We start from the raw sequence: 26,728 nt of genomic DNA on the forward strand, positions 1-26,728 counted from the left end.
CATACTTTCGTATCTCATACTTTGCACAGAGTTAAAGAGCCGGTGAAAAGATTAGGAACGCCATCTAACCAATTGACAATTATAATACTGCAACCATTGCTTGAACGAGCCTATCGGCGTTTGTATATGATTCTATTTGGGATCTGAAGACTACCAGCATCCGGTACAGCTCTACCTCTTACCGTCGTGTAGAGCCCCACGTTAACGGCGCGCTGCAGAAGTAGTTTACCGCGCGGCAATTGGCAGAGAGAAATTAGAACTTTATTTTAATTACAATCATTGCACAAAGTTTTTACATTAGAGTAAAAATATGCAATCAGAAAATTTTAATGCAGCTTAAATTATTCTAATTATTACAAAAAATCAGCCGTTTAATTAAGAAAATATCGACAAGAGATAACAGATCCTTTGATTCGTACCAATCATAACACGATAACATCACATCAATCATCACATTAGTCTGCGACAATTACACACGCTATTAAAATAAATTGATAAGAAGTTGACAAATCTACCGTAAATTGATAAATCTGTATGTATATTATGTAAATTAAGAATGATTTTAACACTCTATTAATTTCGTTTTTCAGTTTCCTAAAAATTTCCATTTTTATTGCCACCATCTATCAAGTTATTTTATTGCACGCCTTAAGAACGTCAAGTAAGAATGATCACCGCTCTCTCGTCTAGTCTGAAAATTTTTGCCGCGAAGAAGCAGCACGTAACGGGCATTATAAACTGGCGCAATACGCTCTGCCATTGTTTCTGCAACATATATCTGGCAAATCGTGAGATGGGAACAAACGTTTGCGCTTATAGTCCCGTGGGAGAGAGAGAGCAACATGTCTGCTGCTTGTCGAGAAACTTGGTCGAAAGAATCCAACTAATACTTTCAGCACCGTAATTACAGTCGACACGATTCATACAGCGGTTTCGACGTCCCAAGGGAAAGTTTGCCCTGGTGCGGTGAGGCGAGGATAAGAAGCAAGCCCTTGAACAAACGAGACGACTTCGCAACCTCCGAGAGGTCAAAGAGTACATCTGCTCTCTTTCTCTCTCTCTCTCTCTCTCTCTCTCTCTCTCTCTCTTTCTCTCTCGACGAGAGAGGTCGTACAAAGGAATAGAAAGAAGGAAAAACCACAACAATAGTCCTGCGTCGATCTCTTCACCCACCCGGTACTTCTCTAAGAGGGCAGGTCGAGGATCTTCACATGAACTCTCTTTCAACAATCAGGAAGTCATCAAAAGTTCGTTGGAGGTGAAACCTGCGCGAAGAAGTGGACAGAGAAACCTAACAAAAAGAGAGTGAACCTTTAATCACGTCTTAATCAGAATAGATACGGTTCTAAGATTTCGCAAAAAAAAAAAAGATCAAACGAAAACTTGCTCGAAAACTTACAATGGAAATAATTAATTCTTGTAATCTAAAGTGGGAGAGAAGCTAGCAAGCGGAGACAGTTCGCAAAACTCTCCTTATGCATAATCTCCTGCACGAATTTGTATCTCTATCCCAGCTCTCGCGTGGCTAATTTCGGAAATCCCAGAGCAGTTCACGCGTGATGTCAGCTTGCGAATTAGACGCGAGCCTGGACTTCGTATCAGGTTGGTGCGATGCTCTTGATTAAATATGGGACGATGCGCCAGTCTCATGGGAGGAAGCTACAGATCTTTCAGACGAGAGAGAGATCGAGAGAGAAAGGGGGAGGGGGGGGGTAGGAGGGAGGGAGGGGAAGAAGGTTGGCGGAAGGTCGACAGTGCGAAACCTCTGGTTTATTTCGAATCGATCGCCAGGCATGCTCGAGGGTGCTCGGGCTAATTCGGCTCGCATCGGCGATTCAAAACTGTTCGATTCGCGAAGTAACCACATCGCCCATATCGTGCGATAAACACCGCGAGAGGCATCTTTTTCATCCCTTCTTTCACTCTCCCTTTCCGCAAGATCGACCCTTCCGCGTATAAACGCGGTCAGAGATGCGCGAGGGTGGCGTTGCGTCCAACCAAGAAATTTGGATCCCTCGATCAATACTGCGTTCGCTTTGCGTCAGCATCGCCAGACGTATATAAAAATATTTAATATTCCAATTTTTCAGTATCTACATATATGTAAATTTCAAAATTAATATATTCTTATTTCCCCTTCTCTATCTCTCTTTTTCTCTCTGCATTTTCTTTATAACTTTTTTATCCTTAAAATGCATTTTTCAAAAGGATAGCAAATTCTTCTTTATAAAGTTCTCTTCCTTCTTACTATTTAAAAATTCTACCTCATCTCGGCAATTATGCTAAGAAAACGCTCGTGGATGACAAGTGCCCGTACCACCGGTAGGAAATAAAAGAGTTAAAGCATCTTTAACAATCTCCATCTCCGGAATAAGGTTCATTATGCGAAGCAAAAGACTCTCCGGACAAGTTCATCGCGCAACCAAAATAGTTGGAACCGACCATTCCGTTCCGTTCTTGCGGAACTCGGGAACGTTTAAAAAAGATTACATCACGAAGAGAATATCCTAAGAGGATCTAATCAAAATGGGTAATATTTAATTCCTGTCAACCTCTCTCGTACAAATCTCAGGCACCTTCGCGTTCAACGAATTCCGAACGAGGAAGATTTACATCGGTCTCGCCAAGAATTCCTCCTTATTGAGTACAAACTGTCAGGGGAGCAAGCGAAAAGAATTTTATTACTCTGAATTTTATTGAAACTAACTTTTCATCGACTTTATCCTAACACCTTATACCATTGAATTCAATGGTACACAATTTTATTATTCAAACTTTCGTGCGATTAAATACTACTATTAAATTTTCTTAAATTTTGTAGCATTTAATATAAGAGAACTCCCAGACAGTAGAGAAAAGATATTGTAAAATCAATGACGTTCTAGAATTAATGCTAATATCGACAAAAGAACTGAAAGCTCTTCGGTACATTAGAGCAAATCAATACATTTCCACTGAATTTCCAATTGAATAAGCGTAGAATAATTCTTAACATTTATCGGGCAACAATTTCGTGCGATTTTCTCAATCAATTCACCTCGTTCTATATAATGTTCCTCACCTCGTTCTGTATAATGTTTCTCACCACGGAGAGCCTGGTATGCGAGTCAGCATCCCGAATCCATATTTCGAGATTGTATTCCGTAACAACGACGCTTCTCCCGATTGCTACTGAAATTGCTGGAAGTCACGCCGATCGACGGAAAGATCTGGTTCACGATAGCGACGCGAAATCGAAATCGTAAAAATAAAGGGATCGCAGGTTACGAATATGATCGTATCCGCCGAATTTAATCTCATAACTCAACCCGTCTAAATGTTAATACATATTAAGAAATCTTGTATAATACATTTGTATAATACATATTAAGAAATAGCAAAACGCGGAAAAGTACGGGCGGATATAAACATATTCGGACGGTTTTCCGATTCGTCCGTGTGAAGAACGTAAGGAAAAATATACGAAGTGAGTCAATGCATTTGCGCGAGTAATATAAACGAGAAGAGTGACGCGAGTAATATAAACAATATAAGACACATCAAATGTATTTACACGAGACTTTGATAGGCAGGTATTGATTCTAGCCGTAATATCAAATGCGGAATATCGAGAAGACGTAGAATAATCAGGGATGCAACGGTACGGATAATGCTCCATATATATAAGGATTATCATATACCCCTCTATCGTAGAATAAATACAATAACGCGTTTGTCCGGTGTGGATGTTCGCGCGAATTGTTCGCGCGTACGCAGCCTGATAAGCGCGGCTTATAAAATATTTTATTTACGGACGATGCTCTCCTTTCTGCGAGAGTTTTTCCGCGGCATGTCGCCTATTGCGAAGTATTCACCGTGCAACATCCATAATCCAAAATCGATGCACCGCTGTTTCAATGCGAGTTTAACGCCCCGTGACCGTGGGTGTTACGACGGCATCGGACAACGTAATCCTCGTGATTTCGAATTGAGAGGGATCGTCAATTTGGTACGTTCTCGCTCATATATATTCCGAGCGGCATCCAAGGCCGATCTGCCTTTGATTTTCTGTCTCTTTAGAGCACGTAATCTTATTGCGCTATCGACAAAGATAAAGGGGGTGGAAGATAAAAAGGAAGGAAAAAGAGGAGAAGAGAAGAAACGAGGAAGAAGAGAAAAAAAGGAAGAAAAGAGCGATTGCGCCAATCTTATCGACGCGAGGAGGGAACGAGTCCATTCAAGAGAAGAGCGAGAGAGATTCCGCGCTCTCTTCTCTCGGTGGTGGTGATGCTGTTGGTCCGACAGGTAGTCCCGGTGGTCCATCCGTGTCCTTCGGCGCGCTGGTGGCGCGACCCCGAGTGTATCGAATCGAGAATCTTCGCAGATTTTCGGAGAGCTTCGTTCACCCACGAACAGGCTCCCGCGGGTTCTCCCGGGCTCTCGGCATCCACCGCTCCAGTACACTGCGTGGCAGCCTGGACCGCGGGGTGGCCTACAACCACCACCGGCGGCGCATGGAACGCGTCGACGCGCGGTGCTTGCGTGCCTTCGAGAACGCACACGAAAACCGCGCGTTCGTATCGTCCATCCGAACGTGCGCCCCTTCTGCGCATTTTGGAACGCACACACAGCATCTGCAGCATCAGCGCGCGCGCGGCACATGGTCCTCTCGTGTCCTCCCGAGCAGCATCCCCGATCACGTACGAGGTCATCTCTTCGCTCGGGGTGATCCGATCAGTAGCACGAGCGTGGCACGAGCGCGGCACGCAACAGCGCAGTCGACAAGTGTGGGGTAGTAGGTGGTTGTCATGATCGGCCTCGAGGTCTACGTACACCACGTCGTCATTAGCTGACTGAAGACTACTCCAAGATCGAGAGCATGACGTGGTCCGGAAGCGGCAACGGCACTAGAGAGGACTGGACGTCAAGACGGCCGGCACGTGTGACGTCCTCGACGAAGTCGTAGCAGAATGTGTTAACGATATCGGGGAACGCTACCGATCGACGTGATCGGAATTATCGAACGACCGACCGGGGGAGAGAGAGAGAGAGGCACTGAGACGAGGTCGACCGCGAGGAATTGCGCCTTCCAAAGTGGGTCGAACCTGCGACACGCTTACTCTCACTGCGGAGAGGAGAGCCGTACCATTTCGCCGTGGACGACAGAGATACGCGGGAGATTTGCGGCGAACCGGAGGCATAGATGCGCGCGCGCGCGCGCGCGTGTCGCACGCGTGCACAAGTACCTACATGCCATCGTGTCTACAATGCATAGCGCCAGACCACTACGGTGCGACGCGGTTCTTTACTCTCGATAGCTAAAAGCGAGTAATATACGGTATTTGTGGCAAAAAGCGGACTTTGAGACTGCGGAAAAGGGAAAGAGTGCCAAAAAGAAGGAGCGACGAGGAAGAGAAACGATAGAAAGAGGAAAGACGGGGAGAGAAATTGTTTGTAAGAGAAGGGAAGTGGAAAGGAGAGAGAGAGAGAGAGAGAGAGAGAGAGAGAGAGAGAGAGAGAGAAAGAGAGAGGAGCTAGAGAGAGTAATGATCGTGACGACGGTCGTGCGGACAAATGAACACCTCGGCACAGCGTTTGGGATATTCCAAGTAAGTAGCAATGCGCAACGCCGTGTTGCATTATACTGCGGAAACGCTCGCTTTTGATATATACGCGTAGTTTTAAGTACACGTATTATTTCGGAGAACGAAATTAGTTTCTCCGTACGCAAACAAGATGCCGTGGAATAAAGAAAAATAAGGGCTACGTGAGGCGTTAAGGACTCGAGAGGCCTCGACCTCGACGAATCTTTTCAACCGAATCAAAAATAGAGAAATCGATATGTCTCGTCTATCTAGCATACCAAACACGGAATCGAGGAAAGTTTCGGTAGGGGGAAAACTTTCGAGGGGAGAAATTTTTCCGAACGAGATTTTTAACTGAACCCGTCACCCGCGACTACTTGTGATGCACGTTTCTTTCTTCTTTTTCCCTTTTTCTTCTTCCCCATCCCGTCTCTCCTTCTTCCTTTTTTTTTGCACTATCGCTTCACGCTCGGGGAAATTTTATCGCTGGTCATTTTTCAAGCCTGGACCATCGATGGGGGGATCATGGAGGCTGGTAATGGATGCATGCGTATCGCCTAAGCCAGCGCATTTGGTGCGAAATCCAATACGCGGTTGGCATCGAATCGACCGATCGCGCGGCAGCGCGGTATACATCGCGGGATCGTGCTTAACGATAGCTTTCACGCCAAAACTCCCGGAAAAAGTTTAACCGACCGTGATAGAAAAGCAAAACGGGAAAAAAAAATACAAAAACCCCAGGCCGGCGTATATTACCGGCCGGTATATTAATGGCCGAGCAACCGAATCCGATTTAATTTATTCAATAAGTTTTAAACGCATTTTAATTGCTCAACGTGCAACTGTTTTAAAAACATTTAATTGCTCAATGCGCACCAATTGTTCCGTATATAATTCGGAAACAAGTTTTTCTATTTCACTTTGAAATTGCGTTTGGCGGCGACGTTGGCAGCGCGCTGTCGATATACTTGAAGAGTATGACCTCGAGATTCGCCCGACCCCATTTTTCAGGATTTCCCAAAGCGCGACCACTTCCCCGTTATATGAAAAATACAAGGCATCCACTTTTAAGTCTTTTAATTTTAACGGTACATTAGCGAAGCATTTTTTTTACCGTTTTTTTTCCCATCTCTTCATAATTCCAGCGAAATCTCGTAATATACTCTTGATTTCTCATTTTTCGCTCGTTTAAATATCCTCATTTAAGCTGAATCAGAGTTCCGAGATCGCATTCTTCTATCCCTGATGCCCGTTAATTAAAGCCGGATGGAACCATCTCCCCGGAAGATCGCGGGGGAGGGCCGATCAATCTTCACAGATCGTACTGCCGCGCGCAATACGGTGAGATGGATTACATCCGACTCAAAATTTGTAGAACTTCTTCGAGTCGGGTCGTATACCACGTCGATGTATAACATTAGCATTTATATGGGCGCGCCGGGCAAGATTCCACGCGCGCGAGTGCCTCGGAAGCGAAATCCGAACGGAGCGGAGATCCGACGGAAGAGAGAGAGAGAGAGAGAGAGGTGTCGGAAGCAGAAGCGAACGAACGGGGTAAACGTGGCGAAGGCAAATTCCACGCAGCCGAGGAGGCAGAGACGAGTCAACATATTTTTCAGCGTCATCCCGGAATCAACGTCCGCGTCGTCGGCGTCGTCGTGACGGCGACGACACGAGGCATATCGAGCTTGAAACTCGAATCTGAGAGGAGCAATACCGACAATTTTCGAAGCACGTACTCCAGAAGGTTGCATGAAAATTTGATTCCGTGCCCGGTATATCATCGACTTATCATCGCTGAGATACGCGGCGAATAACAAAAATTCCCCGCACGCAAAATCCTGCCGCGGAAATGTTTCTATATATGAGTTCCGGCGAAACGAAGGGGAGAGACGCAGCGGGGTTGTAATTTTACCAAAGATACATCGTCCACGGAAGGGAGGCGATATACAGCATTTATATTAGCATTTATATAAGGGTAGAGTAACTACGCTCTTTTCCACGGGCCTCTACGTGCTTCGGAGCAAAAAAAAAAAGAACAAGGGAAAAATCCACGCCGTAAGATAAGTGCTCCGCCGACCTGCGGCTTGCGCGCGATCCCCCGTGTGCCGAAGCGCGCGTTTCGCAGACTCGGAAAATTAAACAAACCAGAGTCACGCAGTTACATATTCCTATATAACGCCTGGCGAGAGACGCATAAAGTTGGAAACAATTTTACATATAAGACGCCGGGTTTACAAATGCGAAATTAGGAATATTTATTCAAGTAACGGTGGAGGCAATAACTCCATGGATCCCACCAACTTCGGTCGGCGAGTGGAAACAAAGGTTAGTCGTGAATAGAGACGAGCCAGGAGCGGGGAGAGAGGGTAGGAGAGACGACGGGAGGTGTGAGGAGAACGAATGAGCTACAGGGGATGTAAAGGGTCGGGAGCGCGAGTTACAAATAGCAGAGTGCACAATTAAGTGGCCGCCAGACCGCGCGGGCCCAGCGAGGTTCCCTCTCGAAAAGAGATCGGGGCTAATTATCAGTTTCCAAAAAGCGTTCTCCTTAAAATTACAGCCGCATCCGATTGCCCCTTTAAGTTATCCTCGGAGATAGTAGGTCGGGGTGCAGCACGGCTGCTGGGCTGACTAGTTCGGTTGCACAGTGAACAAGAGAACGGAACGAGCGCGAGCGTATACGTGAGTGTGCTTTAGGCGCGATAAGTTGCATCCTGTACGGCGCATTATATTCCTGTGTGCACACACAGACGCGGTTAGCTCTGTTTCATCCACCCTCGCGTGTAAGTGGGTAACGAGATCCAGACACGAGTTGTAGAAAGGGTGGAGGAGAGAGGGAGGGGAGGAGAAGGAAGAGGTTCACACACCGCGCCGCGAGGCGTACGGTGTTACTTTATTGCTCGCGTCAAAGGCAATCTGCCCTCTCATACCCTCCTTCCTACGCTCAACCCCGTTTTCCTAACGCGGTACTTTGACGATCGCGAACACGTCACGCGGGCGTTTGTAGCGTGTATAGCACCACAAATGCACTTTTGCGGTTTCGCGTCGATAGCGGAATTGCTGACACGCTCGTAAAGCGTCGGTTTCCACATGGAGACGCTTCTCCGCGGCGCAGAGAGCGCGCACTCTTTTCCATTCGATCAGACGCGGGTCAAACGACGTCACGGTTCCGGAAAACAACATCGCTGATCTGGCCAATGTTGTAGCATTCATAAAAAGCTCATAAGGAAATAAAAAGTTTCGGACGTTTTGTTGCCGAGGGGTAAGCGGAGGGGTAAGCGACGGGATTTCCAGCGCATATTTCATCTCCAGAAAGCATATTTTATCGGGCACGACCGTAAGTTATTCGAAAGTTCGTCCAGCAAGTTTATCCTTAGAGAAATAAATCGCAAAAGACAAATCCGTATTCCCTCTCTCTGTCTATCTTTCTCTCCTTCTCTCTCTTTTCTTTCTGTCTCTTTTGGTGCGTGTAAACGAAGTTCTCGACAATTACAAAAGTCGCAAAAGAAGGAAGATGCGCGCAGGGAAAAAAATTACATCGCGCGGTTGACAAACATCCAAAAACTTGAAAAAGCAATCTGTACTTTGCCTCCTTGGATTCTATATAAATACAGGTGCGAGGAACACGCAGAAGAAGGGCGGGACTCCATTTCCGCAATCAGTTAAAAGCGTCGTTCTCGAGATGATATCAGCGCCTTCCTCCTATGGTCTCTTCTCCTGGATCCTCGGATTCCCTCTTCCCCGAGATCTACTACCGTGCTCGAATTATCGGCTCGGAGCTCGTCCCTTTTCTTTCCCATTTCCCCCGACAGAATTATCGAGGTGAGAGAGAAAGAGAGAGAGAGAGAGAGAGAGAAAGATAGAGAGAGGCAGGGAGACCCTCCGAAACAACCACTATCGCGCATTTACCCTCTCTCTTCTTGCCGCCTCCGTTTAATTTACTTCATCGACTTCCGGCCAGCGGCGGCGCAGCCGATCTCCCCGGCCGGCTATCAGTCCTCTAAATCAAATAACATAATTTCGCTAAGGCCACCGCCGGTAAGAGGACCGATCCCTTTTCCACGGGCCTTGCGAAATCCCGCGGCCGAATTTATGGGGACTCCGTGGCCACGACGTTCGCTGTTCACGTCTACACGCGTCTTACACGTGTGCCAGAGAAGTTACCTACACGCGCGCGCCTACATGAAATAAAGTAACACCCTTGGCACCACACTGCACACCACTGGCTCGGGATGGCTGTACTGCGACCTGCGACTTGTAGTCGCGATAAATTTTCCTCGGCTTTAATGGTGCTACGCGCTGCCGCAGAACGGTATTTTCAATCCTTTGTATATAAGTAACAGAAACGTGAACAAAAAAAAAGAGAATGCCAGATAATTTAACGATGACGTAAGTTAAACGACGAGCGATGAAGGATTTTGGCCGGTAGAAATGAGGAGAGTCGCGCGTACAACAAAATATTATGGGAAACTTAGCTCATTTATTTACAGCTTCCATTACAGCGGTAACAAAAGCCTTTTAAAGCGAGCTAGTAACTCATAATTAAATTACGTAATGGATCGCCACAACCAGCTCTGCTGTATAAAACAATATCTTCAATCTTCTATAAACAATGAAAAATTTAATATTGAAAGTGATATAAATCCAACGCGCGTTTTAGCGAGGGAAAAAATTTTTGATTTTATACATCATTATTGATATTAAAAACCTTATTTCTTTGCTCATTGTTGTTACGCGTGATGCATGATTCGTGACCGGCTGTAAAAATTCATATGTTGTCCGTAAAAATAAATGGAATATTCCCGGAACTTTCGGAAAATGCTCGTGGCAGCGAAAGCGAAGTTGCAACAGAAATCGTAATTAAATTTCGAAATAGATTGCGCATTCCACCGGGACAGAATGACATTTCCAATCTTTTATGAGGGAAAGACAATCCGAAATGCGAGAATGACAGCGATTCAGTATTTAGTATTGAATAAATGATTTTAACTCAACGAAATAATGATGTGATTGATACATTAATTACTCCTTGCAAGCACAGCTATAATGTATTATCATCGTTACATAAATTCGTTGCTCGGAAAAACAAATACTTTGTTTACAAAAATAGATCGATCCTATTGTTTAACGTATCGGGTTTTCGAAGGAGAAAAAAAACACGCGAGAACGAATACGAATAAATACGAATACGAACTAGCACCAGATCCATAATTAAATTTTAAAATCGAATGCCGGACAACCAGTTGGCGATAGAAAGACGACAATCCGTGTCTGGTAAAAAGAAGTACAGAATCCGAAAATAACGACTCGCGTTCGATAAACGGAGATCTTAATTTAAAAAACAAGGATGTAATTGATGAAAAAATTGTATTCTTTCACAATTGTCGTTAATTAAACCGTTGTTAATTACGCCGACGGAATTTGAATTTCACATTCAAATGCGGTATGTCGTATAATATATATATATACGGTATGTACCTTACAAAAGAATCCCGAGGGCGAGTGCAAAAGCGAGGTTTTAACAGGCTTGTAATGAAAAGCCGAAGTGGATTATGGTCCACTCCCCTGGCATAGCACATCTCTCTCTCCTATCTTTTTATAAAGCTTCAGAAGGTTTAAAATTGAGATGGGGTACAACTGCGGATGTTTTGTACGACAAAGAGAAGTATTCACTCCGACGCAAAAATCACTTTTTTCCCCCCCATCAGAGTATCGCTCTTAAAATTATATTTTATAAATTTAGCTGTCGTAAAATTTCAAATCTTGATTAGCAAAGGGGATCCCTCTATCCGCAGCAATATGCTTGGGCTTTCGAAAAAAATTCCGCCGAAGGGAAAGCAAATTTGTAACGGCCTCGTAATTAAATTACGGAATGGATTGCCGACCATCCCCCTCGGTCGCGGTGGCCGTTATACGGCCGTTTTGTGCTCCGAGCTCTCTCCCTGCTCGAGCTTTTACATTCGCGTTACACGAGTTCCCGCGATATCCGGAGGGCATGGGCACGAGAGTGCGAGAAGATCTCCATTACATTCTCAATAACCGCACCGGGCGGCGTAGCACCAGCGTTACCGTTTATCCAATTTTTAGGATTAAACGGGTTAGAGAAGCGGGGTTTGGAAGCAGCACACCGGGATGATTGTCGTTAGAGCCGAGCCTCTTTAGAAATCGGTAGGACGTCGCGGTTCGGTTATGCACCTCGTTTAAGCGAACTACCACGATCGTTTCACCTCCGATCGTTCTTGCGTTCCCCGCGTATAGTGCTGTTGGCGCGTATCAGCCAAGTGCTGCAATAAAGGGAATTTGCGGGGTGTGTGTGCTGGGCATTAACGATAGAGAGAGAGAGAGAGAGAAACGGCCCCGATACGAAATCGCGGAGTCGCCGCGGCCACCGCGACGCGGTGGTTGCCTCCGACGCCATGACCGTTTCCACGGCTGTTTCGTGGCGGTCCGCAGAATCTGTGTGACCGGGGCAGCTATAATTTCGTAAGCCGAGGAGGAGATCGGAGGTTTTGGGATCGTGCCGGGCGCACGACAACTTCGGGCGAGCCGAAGCCGCTGCCGCTGCCGCCGCCGCCGCCGCCGCCACTGAGGCCAGGGCGAGGAGGACACTTTCGGCAGTAAACTTCGCTCGTATATTATGCGAACTCCGCGGTAATTGATTTTGCACAATCGCGTTAAACTGAAAGTGGGTTTCAGGCACCGGCGCCACCGCCGCCTCTCGCGCGATATCCTCTCAGCAACCGTTGGATGGCTGCAACATTGCGCCCATTACTACTCGTCTCTTTTTCGCCAAATCCAGACGATACCAACTTTTTTCGATAATTATCGTCGTTTCGCCTCGCGCAAACTGCGGCGCTATGTCCGCGGCGTTGATACCGTTATAAGCATCGTGTTACGATGATAGTTACTACGCCGGGAGTATCTATACGGCCGGAGTAATGGCAAACCTGTGCACTCTGTAAATTACTTTTGGCGTAACAGATATCTGCCCCTGTCAGCGTCCGGCTTTTTGTTTAATTTACAGTGGCCCCAAGTTCATAATTGCGAGCATTAATCTTTCATCGCCGATATCGCGCTTTTTGCCGGTTGCCCGACAAAGGGCGCAAAACGGGCGCAGGTTTTGCCCTTGCCCGATGTCGCTCTTTATTCTTTTGAGTCGGTGTGAGATAGCGCGATCGATAATTACCGTCGTTAGCGATACGATGACACTTGGTCCGTTATTTCCATAAAAATGTATAAAAACCGCTGTTGAAAAGCTACACTCGAAATACCTTGTCGGTAGTAAATTAACCTGTGTGCGCGCGACGTACATCTTTATTCATTATATTTGACTAGTCATAAAATACAATTTATCGCCTCGTTCTTTCAAAGCCATCGCGGCACTTGGTCGAGAATCGATCTGGAATTTTATTACGGGCTCGATGTGCATAACTGTTTCGTTATGTAACTTTAGTAAGATTATTCGAGGTGCGCCTTTATTAAGACATATATAAATATTTTTATAAAATTTGTATTTTGCACTCTATGGTACTCGTCTCTCTTATCTATTTCCCGCGAGAGAGGCTATTTATTTTATCGCATTTTATTTCACCGGTAAGTTTCCTTATTCTTCGGACGAAGGCATACTCGATCGATCGAAGCGTGGGGAGCACTTTAGCATTTTGATTCTTCCGCCTTTTGTGCGGTCCTCGTTCAAAGGAGTGACAGCATTGAGAATCGATACGACGTAGTCTCGTTTGTAGTCCTTAACGCGTTTAACGCTTTTGCTTCTCGCGTTTGTTGTTAAAAAGAGAGATAGCAAAAAGATGAAAACATCGTAAAGAAAAGCGGAGCAAAGAAGAAAACAGACAAATAATCTTTTCACATTTATTTCAATTCGCAAACTGATTCACGCGACTTCGATGGACCGAAAGCGAAAAGAGTATTCTTCCCAATGGGGGATACTTTTTACTCCAAGGAACTGTAAGGAACAAAAGTTAATTTCGATTTTCACACACACTATCAAAGAGTGAAGAGTTCATCATGGCTTCAGTTTGCAGTAACGGCAAAGTTTTGTGGATCTTTGTAAAAGGCGTAATGGCAGTTTTAGTTTCTCTTATTCTTATTGGACGCCAACTACATTTATAACCAGTTTATAACCAATTTATATACAAATTTATGAATTACATTCTAATTTATACCAATTTATAAGTTACATATCAATTTATATTTTCTCGATTTACTAATATTATATTTTAACGAAATTTAAAATATCTTGGTCGAGATATAGTATCAGTTAGGCGAGCAGGTTAGTCTGCTGCGATGCGCGCGTATTTTTCACAAATAAATCGACTGCATTTCCGGCATTTTAGACCTGAATTGCTGTTCACACACAATTTACAGCGCTCCATTTCCCAGCTCGCCGGCCGTGATCGCATCGTGCAATCAGCACGCGTGTTCCGTGCGCTCCCGCTTTCGAATTCTTGAACGATTGTTTAGGATAGATTCGCAAAAGAACAAGCATCCGGCGTTCTTGGAATGCCCGAAGGCAATTCGCGTAATGAAGGAATACAAAAAGATCGCGGATCCGCCTAACGATACACGACGGTTTTCCCTCGTCAGGAACCAATACCCGCGTGCCGCATTTACGCGACCGTATATCGGAAGCTTAAGAAACATCGGGGAGGATAAAATTCTTCTTGCTGCGAGATTCGATTGAATTCCCGGTCACCGTCCGTAACAATATAGTCGGAAAATCCGATATAACGAAAATCAGGTATGACAAATTTAATTTTAAGGTTCGACGGAGAGTTCGCGTTGTAAAGTGATTTCGCTACGTAGTTACTCGAGCGGTTACTCGGAAAGCGGTTCTTTCGAAACTATCGCGCGGGGCTTCGGTAAGGATCGAAGGGACGGCATGGGAAAGAGCAAGAGGAGAAGGAGGAGGAGGAGGTGAGACGGTAGCTTTATCATCGACCCGTTCCGGACGTCCTCGTCCCCGTCATCCCTCGCAGCCACCACCGTCGAGCACTTACGGAGATGAGTGGCCGTGTAAGAAACACGATAAAACCGTGGGAGGCGACGTACAAATTTCTCTACCGTGCGAATTACGGGATTCGGAAGGAAGGAAGGATACGTTCCGTCACGTTTCGCCCTCGCTACTCTCGCACGCATACGCGCGCACGGCACCTGTACATACACGGACGCGTCCGTGCGATCAGCCTAGGGTAACCTGCATGGGGGTCGTGAGCGTCCATATTTAATAAAGCAACGCGTCCTCACCCGCCAACCGCATACTTTTCCGCCCCCTCCGGAGTAATGCCTTTTTCCATCCAGCATGAACATTTTCCACGTTACCAGCCGGTGGGCGACCGACCCCGGCGCTTTCGGCTTTTACTTTAAACCTCATCATCCGCGCTCCATCCGTCGCGCTCTACCTTCACTTTCGCACGTTTTCAGACCGGATTAAAAGAGAATCGCGGTTTCCCCAACATCGTACGATCATTTGCCGGAATCTTCTAAATCCAACATTTTGCAAGGAAAGGATCTCGTTAGGTTAATTGCCGAGGGCTCTTAACGTTCGTTAGGTTTTTATAAGAGCCAATCACCAATTAGTAGAAAAGAGTCCCGGGAAGAATTCTTTTCAACTAAATCGCACATTATTCGCGATCTCACAAAAAAAATGTCGGAAATTATTAAGATTGTAACCGCTCGATCTTTCTAACGCATCCGACACAAAAATTTCAGTGATTAATAAATCATTGCGCTGCATCGTAAAATAATAATGAAATATTAGAAGTAAGACATATCGTGGAATTTTTATGACTTTCATAACATGGGGCTGGGTTAATAATACGTATCTTTGTTTATTTATAAAATAAAAACTGTTGAATGAATTCCTGTAATTCTTTTTGCGACGGCAACACTGATGTTATTTTTATTCGTCATTGAAATATATTCTTGAGAGTGCAAGTATCATATGCGAAGATATAAGAGTTAAAAACAAAAATTATACATATCTCATTCTTTATGTTTTAAAAGTTATATGTATTGTCAATCTCGGCCCGTTGCGGTAAGAAGAAAGTAGATAATATTTTAAGAAAGACGTAAAGTTTGTTTCCCCTTCATTAGGGACAATTTATGCAATTCGTATGTTTCCGCTCAGTAAGCATATCATAGTTTCTCCGGTATATATCTCTCACGGTCGGAAATATATTATGTTTATCGCGACCACTGTACCAGCATTCGCCAGTCCGGGTCCAACCCTTCCCTGCGCTTTAACCCTCGTTCCACTCTCGTTTCGCCCTCGTCTTCGCCCTCGTCTCCGAGCGCGCCTCCGTGCGCGCGATACAGCCCCGGGATTACCACGAAACTCGGCGAAACGTCTCCAACTCTCATCGAATAAATAACAAGAGAAATCCGGTCGACTCTCGACCCCGGAACGTCGTATTCTCTCGAAAAGTCGCTAAATCGCAACAGTCGTTTTCGCAAAAAGAGAGAAAAGCCGCACGCGCGCGGATAAACAATGGATTCGAGGCGCTTTGACGACGAATTCGCTGTGAAGCGCGCGGGCGCGCTGGTGCGAAATATTCGCCAGTATACCAACATGCAAACATACTTTGTGACTTACCGCCTTTGGCCTTTGCCGGTCCGCGTCGGGAGTCCACTCGACGTCGAGTTGCCGTCCTAAACAGATGTATAAAGATAAAGATAAATAAACATTGGCGAAAGGTAAATTGTGTATCAGTGACACGTGTACGTGTAATAAAGTCACACGTTATCTGCCGTCGGATATTTACGTGTATACATATATGTATAAAATGTGTCAAGGACTACGCTCGGCATCGAAACTTATACGTATGGAAATTGACTCGGTTTTGTGACGCTTTCGGATTAAAGAGGATCTCCCGAATATCACGTGCAATTAACGTGCTCGCTCTGTTTGGCACAAAACGCACGTACACCTAAGATAATATTATATAACGCGTTAAAAGGGCACGAAATTTAACACTAGATTACTATCGATCTGTTTTTCTTCAATTTGCGGCGCGTTTGCGCGGCACGGCGTGAATCTATTCATCCCGGTTGAGCCTATTCCGCCCCGCGCACATCCGAGGCTGCAGCAAACGGGACTTTGGACGTGCGACACACGATTATTCAGATCCGTTGCTCCGCGAATATTTGGAAAACACACCGAAAATGTGCGCCGGCTATTACCCTAACGTTAACAGAGAAAGCGCGGGGGGATATAACTTTAGTTCGGTCTGGTAATCAGAAAATCCGATCGCGTATCCAAGCGGCTTTGCTTGTCGCGCTTAAATCGGTGAATAATTTAAATACCGTTCTTGCGCGCATACATATTATCGGCGCGGTAATTACGTTTTCGTCCGGTTCCCGTCCTTTCGTGTTTCTTGCATGCAAAACTTTATCCGGCGCTACATTTATTCAGCGCTAATTGAAACCGCCCATTCGTTTTCTCGCATATTACGCTATTATATTGGACATGTCCGTTTTGCGTGAAAAAGAATGTTTTATTTAGGTAATTTTGATAGAAATTAAATATGTTTTCACTCTGAAATAATTTCAACTACAACTACACATTTTCCGAAAATGGAAAGCTTCACGTAAACTCATTTTGACATTATCTGGAAATTTTAACATGGAAATCATCGAAAATTATAATCCCGGATGCACGTAACACTTTTGACCGTTGAATTTACGCTACAAATTGCTTTTAAAATGTTAATTATTGTTAAAATTGTAAATTAACTTTATTCAGACTTTTCAACTGCGTTCTATTCGTAGAGAGAATTTTCGATTGTTTTTCTCGAAAAAGCGTCCTCATGAAAATTATCTCTTGGAAAAATAGTTCCCCTTTAAGCTAATCAGAGTTTCGAGAACGTGGGAGCCATCCTGATTGATGCGAAATTAAATTGGCATTTGTTTTTACGAAAAAAAAAAGTTTTCCCCACGTCGCGTCAATAGCTTTCGCGCGAGATGAGATGAAACGTCATTTCGTCGATTGATCTATTTTAATTGGTTTCACCGGTATAATTAAACACAACGCGATGATGGTTCGATGGGGGATTTGTTCGACAGCTTGGAAGTCAATGGGCGTAACCGTGTAACGGGATTAACACAATCGCGCTTTTATTTATTCCTCGCTTCCGATTTATTTATTCCCCGATAATTTATTGTGCATGGCTTTATAATGCGCGGGTATTATACGAGTTTTAAGCCCCGTTCGGAACTTCCCGGTACGCGTAGAATGGAAGCTGGCGCTTTCTCGAATTGATAGGGCTTCCTTCGTAATCCGATACCCCAAATGCATTTATGCCCGATCAAAACCCATGCAGACACGCACATAGCGCGCGCGCACGCGGCAGTATATACATAACTACTCGATCAACGTCCCGTTTACGGGCCTAACTGAAATTATTAGCGCACGATAATCAGCAATTCGATCGATATAGGAGACTCCACGGGCACAATTCATTTACGAATGGAGCTAATTATTCTAATCCTAAACGGTATCTCGCTTTTAAAGCCCCCGTGAATCACGACCATGAAAATATGGCCGATATATATCAGACGGCACAATACCATTGTATGTCGATATAAGAGAGGAAAGGTATTCGCATTGTCAGACGTGGCCAATAAATGGCAGGGCTTTGTCACTCCTTCCCTCCAACCCCCCCTCCCCCCTCCTGGTGCTGTGTGCCAAGCTCGCGAAAAAGTTTTAGCGCGCGCGACAGGTGTTTCGTGACGTGTATTTCCGCGCGCGAGCCATTTTACATAAAATGGTTTTCTTATCTTGATGCATGGTTATTTTGCATAAACGGAAAGGGGGGGTGAGGGAGGGGGGGAAACTTACGGAAGAATTCGCAGGGCGATGCGCAGAAATGCATCAACCAACGAGTCCGTACATATTTACTAGAGCTGTATTCAAATTATGGCGTCAAAGGATCCCCGGTAAAATCACTCACTTCCGTCCATTCTGAATAATTAAACTTCGAGATTTGAGCTGCAGTAGAGGGATCGAGCAACGAGTTTGAAACGCGCCGTTTAAAGCAAACATAAATCTCTCATTATTTCAACGGTATATTACTTTCAGCAAACGAGATGTTGGATAGTTTATGATTCCTAATTAAAGTGTACTGCTTAAATGAATCAAGTGTATTGCATATTGCACGAAGTCTTCACATCCACCTTGTACATTTTGCACAATTTTCCATGAGCTACTCGAACTAATTAAAACGAAGCGAAGGAAAATGTCGAAAAGATAAACTCCGGCGGCGGGCTCTTTCGGAACGATACACATAAAAAACGCCATTTTGCCACAAAGTTATATCTCATCCATGGTGTCGCGAAACAAAGAAGGAAGAAAAATACCAGTGCATTATATACATCGTCGAGCACACCAAAACTTCACGAATAAGTGGAGCACGGATAAAAGCAAAGTTAGTAAGTGTATAATTAACAACTCCGTTAAGAGAGTTCAAACTCGAGAGTATTCAAAAGTAGAAGGTAGCAAGGATATGGGAACATCAGCAGGCCAAGAGAACGTGAGACATAAGCCCTCTTGCAAGAATGAATTTAAATTCAAGCGATAAAACGCGCGATCAAAACTCGAGATGGCACAAACTGGCAATAATTGTACAGTGTCAATAGAAGTTGATGCCGTAGGTTTCATGTTTTGTGATATCTCTTGCGAAACGTAATTATTATCATTTTCAAAGTGTTTCTACTAACCGAAAAAGCCGCAATCTGCTTTCATTAATCGTATTTAAATGTGTATTTAATCTCTTTGCAGAGGTATTTAAATCATATTGTATTAATATACATTATTACATGTAAAGTATAACTTTGCTCGCCGCTATATACATGATATATATAAAGAAGAATGATAGGGTGGTGACAGACTATACTGTAGCAATAAACTAAAGCATCGTTATGGAATCCTATCTCGATAGTTCATATAGCAAAAAATAATAATCGGTTTCGCGAAGTTCGCTGATTACGTTGGAATTGGAAAGTGGTTGTCAGACCCTGATCATGCAGTTCAGAATTAATTACTTCGATTAGAGGGTGCCTGTCATCGCGAAAGCGTTTCTTGCGGCAGGTTCGCCCCCCCCACTCTCCCCCTTCTCACTCCCCCGTGCCCTCGGGAGGAAAGCCACGACACGACCTTATCTACCTCGAAAGGTCCAACATTCGATCCATTGACTCGTCGAGACCCTAATACGACGCACGGAACTGACGTCGGCCGATAGGTCACCCGTGTCCCAGAATCGGGTTCTGATCGACATCCCCCGGTACCGGTATGTATATGTACATCCACCCGAGACAGACTATCCGCTGGTAGACGGCACATACGCAAACGGCAGCCGCTGCACCCGCCTGTCGACGAGACGACGACGCTTTAAATCGGCCACATTCGATGTCGACGTTACGTCCCCCGCAATTCCTCCCGTAATTCCTAATCCGAATATCGAGTTCACTGTCCCCGACAGGGCTTCCTCACCGAAGAGCACGTTTTCACGATTTTCACGTAAGCTTAGCCTCGGAACGCGTTGAAATTAAAAATTGCAGAGCACGCGATTTATAAAAATATATAATAATCAAAATATAATATCAAAATAGTTTTAAAGGAATAAGAAAAAGTTATTATTTATTAACGTATTGTTCAAAACTCACACTTTATATTCTTGCCTCTAGTCTCTATTTAATCGCCAGCTTTGTTCGTTTGATATATCTAAAGATCATGTGCAATGTCAGCGTGAGAGGGAAGAGGAGGAATCAGACAGCCACATTTCACGCCAAAATGCGCGGCGAGAATGCGAACATTCGCGACTGCAGAGCCACTTCACCACCTCTTCGCCCCGAGGGACGCGATTCTCGCGTCGCGGCACGATCGATCAGAATTAAAATTCGCGTCCAGTCGCTTTTCCACCTTCCACCCTCCCCCCCCCCCGAAGATAGTCGGTGGTCCTAATGCTCCTCGCCCGCCGAGTAATTGGCGTTCTCTAATGTCCTGTTTGAGGTCACTTATGTAAGTAACGCGCGACCCCATTTCTGTCGTTCCAGAGATGTGAGGAATGATCACGTGGATGATGGTCGGGCTGCTTCTGGCTGCGGAAACTTGCGGCAGAAACGTCCTCTCCGGAAACGGAAACGGAAACGGAAAGGAAGAGACGACGAAGCGGCGGGAGGGCCTGAAGGGCGTCAGCGCGGACGAGGAAGACATCTATCGTGGGTATCGGCCGCCGAACCGTCGAAAAATGAACGGAAACGTTCGGTAGAAAATAGATAGAGAGCTAGTACGAAGAAGAGGAGTACGAAAGGGGGAGAGAAAGAGAGAGAGAGAGAAAGAGAAGAGAAAAGAGTCGAAACGAAAACCATGATTTACTCAGCTAACTCGAGTTTATCCCAGCTCGCCGATCCTGCAATCGAACGCCACTAATCTCCGAACTACCGCTTATCCTTTCCAGCAACTCTCTCCTCGCACATGTACCGCAACCCTTCCTGTCAATGACACCCTGCCCCGGTACTCGTCGTGTACAACGCGCGTTCGCGATCGTGAAAGCTCTTCTCCCCCGGTTCGCTACGGTGAAATCACTGCCGTAACTTTGCATTAACAAATTTAGCTTCTGCCATAAGACGCATTGTTTCGTTCCGGCAAAGTCGTTCCCGCGAAGTCCTTTTCTGGCAGAGAGAGAGTCGGCTTGTTTAAACTTAGTGGCTTGGCTCGTTGTTAACTTTTGGACGTCTAGACGGCTAAACTCGTTTAATCCCCGAATGTATGTTTCCCTTTAATTTTCTTTCTCTCCAAATAGAATTTCCGTATCTCTCGACGGCACGACGCGACGCGGTGCAATTAAGAGTTAACGCTTTCGCGTCTTCGCCTCCCCCGTCCCACGTCTCGATTGTCCCAGTTGACGCGGTTACTCAGCACGGTGCTCTTTCTGTTGCAGGTCTAACGTGCTACACTTGCGTCAACGTCAGCGATAATCAGGTATCGACGGCTCCATTAAACGTTCCCTTAAGAGTCCTATAATGACTCTACCGTGCCTGATCCAACCGCAATTTTGTAGAACTCCTGTAGATCGTTCCGCCATCGATTTCGGTTTATTCTAAACTCCCCTTATTGCATTTCTCTTCATTCCTTTCGCAGTAACGGTCTTATCTCCAATCCCCTTCCCGCTTTTAGTCTTTTTCTTTGCAGAAATGTACAGCAGATTATCGTATCAGCCATTAATTTGCAAATACTTGCGGAATATCGACAGAATTTTTAGAAAAGGATAAGAGCAATACATATATGTATAATGTAAGATAGTTCTTCATATATATACTAATTTATTCTTTTCAATTAACAAGAATATTAATATCTAATAGCTAAACATATTCGAAAACAATAAACATTTTGTTTCATATGTTTTCAGTTCTATTATAATATATTTACATTTATTCTTTACATTTTCTATGTATAAATGCCACGACAATAAAGCTTTCGTACTTTGTGCTTTTTTCTTCGGCTCTCTCGTGTATCGAGAAATATGTGGTCGATATTGGCAATATACTAGGACTCTGATCTTTATATGGAGATCTCGCATAGCGAATGCTGCTATTTCTATTCTTGCAGATGTGCAACGAATGGGCGATAGACACACCGTGTCCGGTGGGAGGCCGTGATTTTTGTCGATCGCTGCACATTCTGGACAGCCGGGGGAACAGTGTCTTGGTAAGCATACTTCTTTTTTTATTTGCTCCACTTGCGCGTGCAAGGACCCCGCCGCTTGTAACTTCTCTTTCCGATATTCATAAATTTTTAGTACATCATCGAGTAGTCTATATATGTATATGTGTATGTACAAGTATAAAAAAATATCTATATTTTTATATGTTCTTATCTGTGGACTAGGGCCTAGATGACAATCCTTCGCCCTTAACTCGACATATTTCATTCCAAAGCTGAATATCGCAGGGGCTGCGATAAAATACAGGAAAAATATTTTAAATAACGTTGCACGATGATAAAAGATCTATTTTTCATGTATTTTTCATGCATAACAGATTTTTTTTCCAACTTGCTTGCTAAAATTCAATATGCTATGCAAAAATATTTTTCATATATATATTTTCTTATGTATATTTTGTTATTTGCAATCTTAGCGAATATGGGAGAGTGTCGGTTGCGAGCGCTATCTTGTCAGAGACAATCATGTTTTCGAAACGAGACGAGACCGCAACGATAATATTGAGGGGGCGGCGGGGGGAGAAAAAACGCGAACCCGACAATAACAAATTGAGTCTCACGATCGAAGTAAATTGCATTATCGCCCAGCCCGTAGTACACGCACGGTCAAATAAAATCAATTAAAGGTTATTGTATGTGGCTAATTGACTTACATTAGGGAGATAATCGATTTTCGGGCTATTAATGAATGAAGTTACGAGAACGGATTCGAACATGGACGTCGAGATGGATTGCCCTCTCGAGCTTAAGCGCTTCTCGAGTCCAGTCGATGTACCAGCGGATGAACTTTGATGGAAACTTTCCACGCTCCGACGCTTGACGACAATAATGCGCGGATAATCTAATGTCCCGCATTACCGACAAAACTAACTATCTAGTTAATAAGTTACTCCCAACTTTCCAATTAGAAATTAACAATATGAGAGGGCATTAAAGTTATAGATAAGAATTTTGCTTTGCGCTGTTTTTTCTTATTTCAAAAATATTTGTACAATTATATTCTTCGCGATGCAGATTGAATTGATCATTGCCCCCGGTCGCGATTCCGGAAAATTTCAAACGTTTGTAGAATCTTTGTCGTCGCGTTCATTTCACGCGTTACCTCCGCTTCCTTCCGTTCCAGGTAAGCAAGAGTTGCGCCAGCAGCGAGGAATGCGGGCCAGCGTCGGTCGGTTGCATTCCCGTGGACACGCAGCAGGTGCGAAATAGCGAATTTTGTCGTGTACCCGGAGGGAGGTTTCTCGAAACAATTCAAGCGAGGCAAAAGACAATAAAAGATCAGAGAAAACGAAAGCGAAAAAAAAAACATAAAATAAAATAACAGAAGCACAAATGAGAGAAATACCGACGGAACCGGGTGAAATAAATTCGGTTATTTCGTTTCAGATTTGCATAAGTTGCTGCGACCTGAGCTACTGCAATATCGAGTCGCCCACCAACGCCACCAATGCGATCTATTCCCGCAAACGACGCGCCAAGTCGAAATCGAAGCGCAAACGGCCCGGCAGAAACGGGGTCGATGCGGCGACGCGACTCTACGGATCCAGCTTGCTCTGGCTTCCCGCCTCGCTCTTCTATGCATATCATTGCTGAGGAAGTAGTAAACACTACTAAACCGCGCACGCGAAGCGGACAGCGCGGAAATCGCGCCGCGGAAATCGCACGCCGCCGAATACGCGACGGTATCGCCGCGCCAAAACGGGGCGTGACTCGCCGCGATCATTCTCGATCGAACATTCTTTTCTGTGATTTCTTCTGTAGTGTCACGCTCGCCTAGATAATCGACACCGCCGTCTAATTCCGACCAAGCTTTCCTGACGAACTTTCGTAGGGAAAACTCCTAATATTCCGTGTGTTCCGATTCTTCGCGCTCGCCGGGCTAATCTCGGCGACGATTATATCTCGTCCAATTATTTGGAAAGGAATCAAGTTATCGTTCTATTTTTCGTACTCCTCCGTTTGACATCTTCGTCTCCATTCTTATAACTTTAATAAAGAACTCGTAAATCTTGACAAACGTTGTATACGTCGATTGAACGCCTGTGCTTATACGAGCACAAGCTCGGAGGAACGAGATGTTCGTTTCGGGGGGATAAAGCGTCCGTAAGGAATTGTTTGGAAGTAGTTCCAGAAAAGATTCAGAGGAACGAGATCCGTAGGAGAAAAGAGCGGTCGCGAAAAACTTGGCGCCGTTCCGCGCTGTCCGAAACGTTATTAATCGGGGACTCTCCGAACTAATCGGGTCTCCCCCGTGATGGCAAAAGGAATTGTTTTCTCGTCGTAGTATCGGTAGTCGCTATGCCTCGAAGTAGAAGGAAACTTATGGCACAAAGAGTAACGCGATCGAAGGAGACTTAAGGAAAGATATCGATAGATCCGAATTCGTTTCCGGCGAGACGACAATCTAGGCACACTACGCAATAAAGTTCACGACCACTAATCACACGAGTGTGTAGTTTATCACCCGACGATCTAATGTCGTGCTTACTTACTTACTTTCGCGAAATCAAACATTAAACAGACTGTATGATTAAGGATAATTAATTTAGAGAGTGTGTAATAATCTATAAAAGTGTAAACAGCGTATATCAAGGCATCAAGAACAAATTTTAATTAAATCGATTTCCCTCTTAATATCAAAATATTTGGCATACATACACACACACACACACATTTAATTTAATCCAGTGGAATCGAACGGATAAAATTACTTTATATCATCGTGTGACTGGCGGTTAATACGTTGAACGTGGAATGTTTGTTGCAATTAAGGGCATAATTGGTCAAAGTAACCGTTAAAATTCGCTGCATCGAAACTTCAGGGGTAAATTTGCTAACGCTGCGGCAAACCGCGTAGTAAGCCGCGAGTTTGCAACCAGCGATGCATCCAGAAGCGAATTCGAATTGTCGACGCAAAAATTATTCACACGTCTACAAAACTCGCCTATACTACAGACTCTTCAACGCTACTATAATTATTAAACAATTACATAAATATATTACGATATAGATACTATACATTGTTTCGGCATGTAAGAATACTGTTGGTAATGAAATAAAGAAAATTATACTTGTCACGTCTTTTCATTGTCTCTATCGGGGACCAAACTATCCGGGCTTTTTTGTATTTCTGCATCCACTTTATTATTCATCCAGACGAATTTAAATAAATGCCAGAGGCTTTTATTTTGTTCGTTTCATTAATTTTGATTTACAGGCTTTGCGGCTTTTGTAAACCGGATTACATTCTGGGTAGTGAAATATCGCAATTTCGTCGAACAATACTCCGACTCCCCCGCAAATAATAAAATAAATAAATTTATTCACCGAAAATGTAACGCCACCGCAACAACTCCCCACCATCAGCTGTTCCATCGGTGTTAATTTCTGCCTGAAACGTTCTAGCCTCAAGTCCATCAAGTCATGTGGATACGAGTGGAAACCGCATTTAATTGCAATCGCGCACATTGATGAACCCTTTCGTATCACGGCGTTTCATCTTTGATACATTCGAGGTTGATGGACTGCAATGATATTCTGCAGCGTATTAGTAAAATTGTTCGGAGATTATATATATCTGAAATGAGAACAAACGAAATTATTTCTTTATTATATTTTTTATACGTAATTTTCTACAAAAATATTTTATAATATTACTTGTGATTACTTGTGATAAATTATACGTAAACTACGTACAAAATCAATCATTATATATTATAAATTAAGTATAAATGACGTATAAAATCAATCATTATATATTATTAATAAAAAATGCGTGCCCTCGTAATCAATATACGGCAGAAATTATGTAAACATTATTCCCCGATTGACATCGGCGACCTCGATGCAAACCGGAATTGAACTGTATGAACATTATGCGACCGAGAAAATGCGGTTAATTATGCGCGCGCCAATTAACACGCCATAACGATCGCCCATTATTACACCGTCGTTCATTTTCGACTAATAACGCTAGACGGTATGATTTTGAATCGATATGACTGAATTTCACAAATTTACTCGAATGTCGGGCGGTAGCGGCTAATTAGTGTTACTCACCTTAATTAATTCGCCATGGCGGGTCGGCCGTTTATCCACTCACTGCTGTCCGGCATACCTCGCAAGCGTGAATTGTGCGGGAACGCGGCAAATCGCGATCTCGCGCGCATAATCAATGCGTTACTTCCAAAATAGCAATTTGCACGCGCAATATACTTTATACCGTGGGGAAAACGCGAACGAACTTGCAACGCAAAGAAATTTTACAATAACGGCTTTCTAACGCGAAACTGCGCGCGATACATCCGTGGATTACTTGTGGTCATGGTAAATTCGCACTCACGAAATTTTGAATAAATAAAAAAAAGTCACATAAATGCGAGAATTTGATTTATATTATTTATCTCAGTGAATTTTTTTTATTATA

The 26,728-nt window shown here is 44.2% G+C and overlaps 1 protein-coding gene across 1 annotated transcript; it reads left to right on the top strand.

The window, feature by feature from the left end:
- The first annotated feature begins 4,442 nt into the window (after nt 1-4,442).
- LOC105454881 lies at nt 4,443-25,379 on the top strand. Its single transcript, XM_011697822.1, has 6 exons — nt 4,443-5,588; nt 20,634-20,798; nt 21,521-21,561; nt 22,189-22,287; nt 23,426-23,500; nt 23,689-25,379. Exons 2-6 carry the CDS (start codon nt 20,645-20,647, stop codon nt 23,893-23,895), a joined length of 576 nt encoding a protein of 191 aa, XP_011696124.1. The 5' UTR covers nt 4,443-5,588; nt 20,634-20,644; the 3' UTR covers nt 23,896-25,379.
- The last annotated feature ends 1,349 nt before the right edge of the window (nt 25,380-26,728 follow it).

The sequence above is a fragment of the Wasmannia auropunctata genome, unplaced genomic scaffold (assembly GCF_000956235.1).
Source record: "Wasmannia auropunctata unplaced genomic scaffold, wasmannia.A_1.0 LD335973.1, whole genome shotgun sequence".
NCBI lineage: Eukaryota > Metazoa > Arthropoda > Insecta > Hymenoptera > Formicidae > Wasmannia > Wasmannia auropunctata.

Bases quoted from the DNA above. Each gene is read 5' to 3' on its own strand.
- LOC105454881 (XM_011697822.1), top strand. From the start codon at position 20,645: ATGATCACGTGGATGATGGTCGGGCTGCTTCTGGCTGCGGAAACTTGC. The intron at 20,799-21,520 runs GTGGGTATCGGC...TTTCTGTTGCAG, and splicing joins GGACGAGGAAGACATCTATC to GTCTAACGTGCTACACTTGC. The intron at 21,562-22,188 runs GTATCGACGGCT...CTATTCTTGCAG, and splicing joins TCAACGTCAGCGATAATCAG to ATGTGCAACGAATGGGCGAT.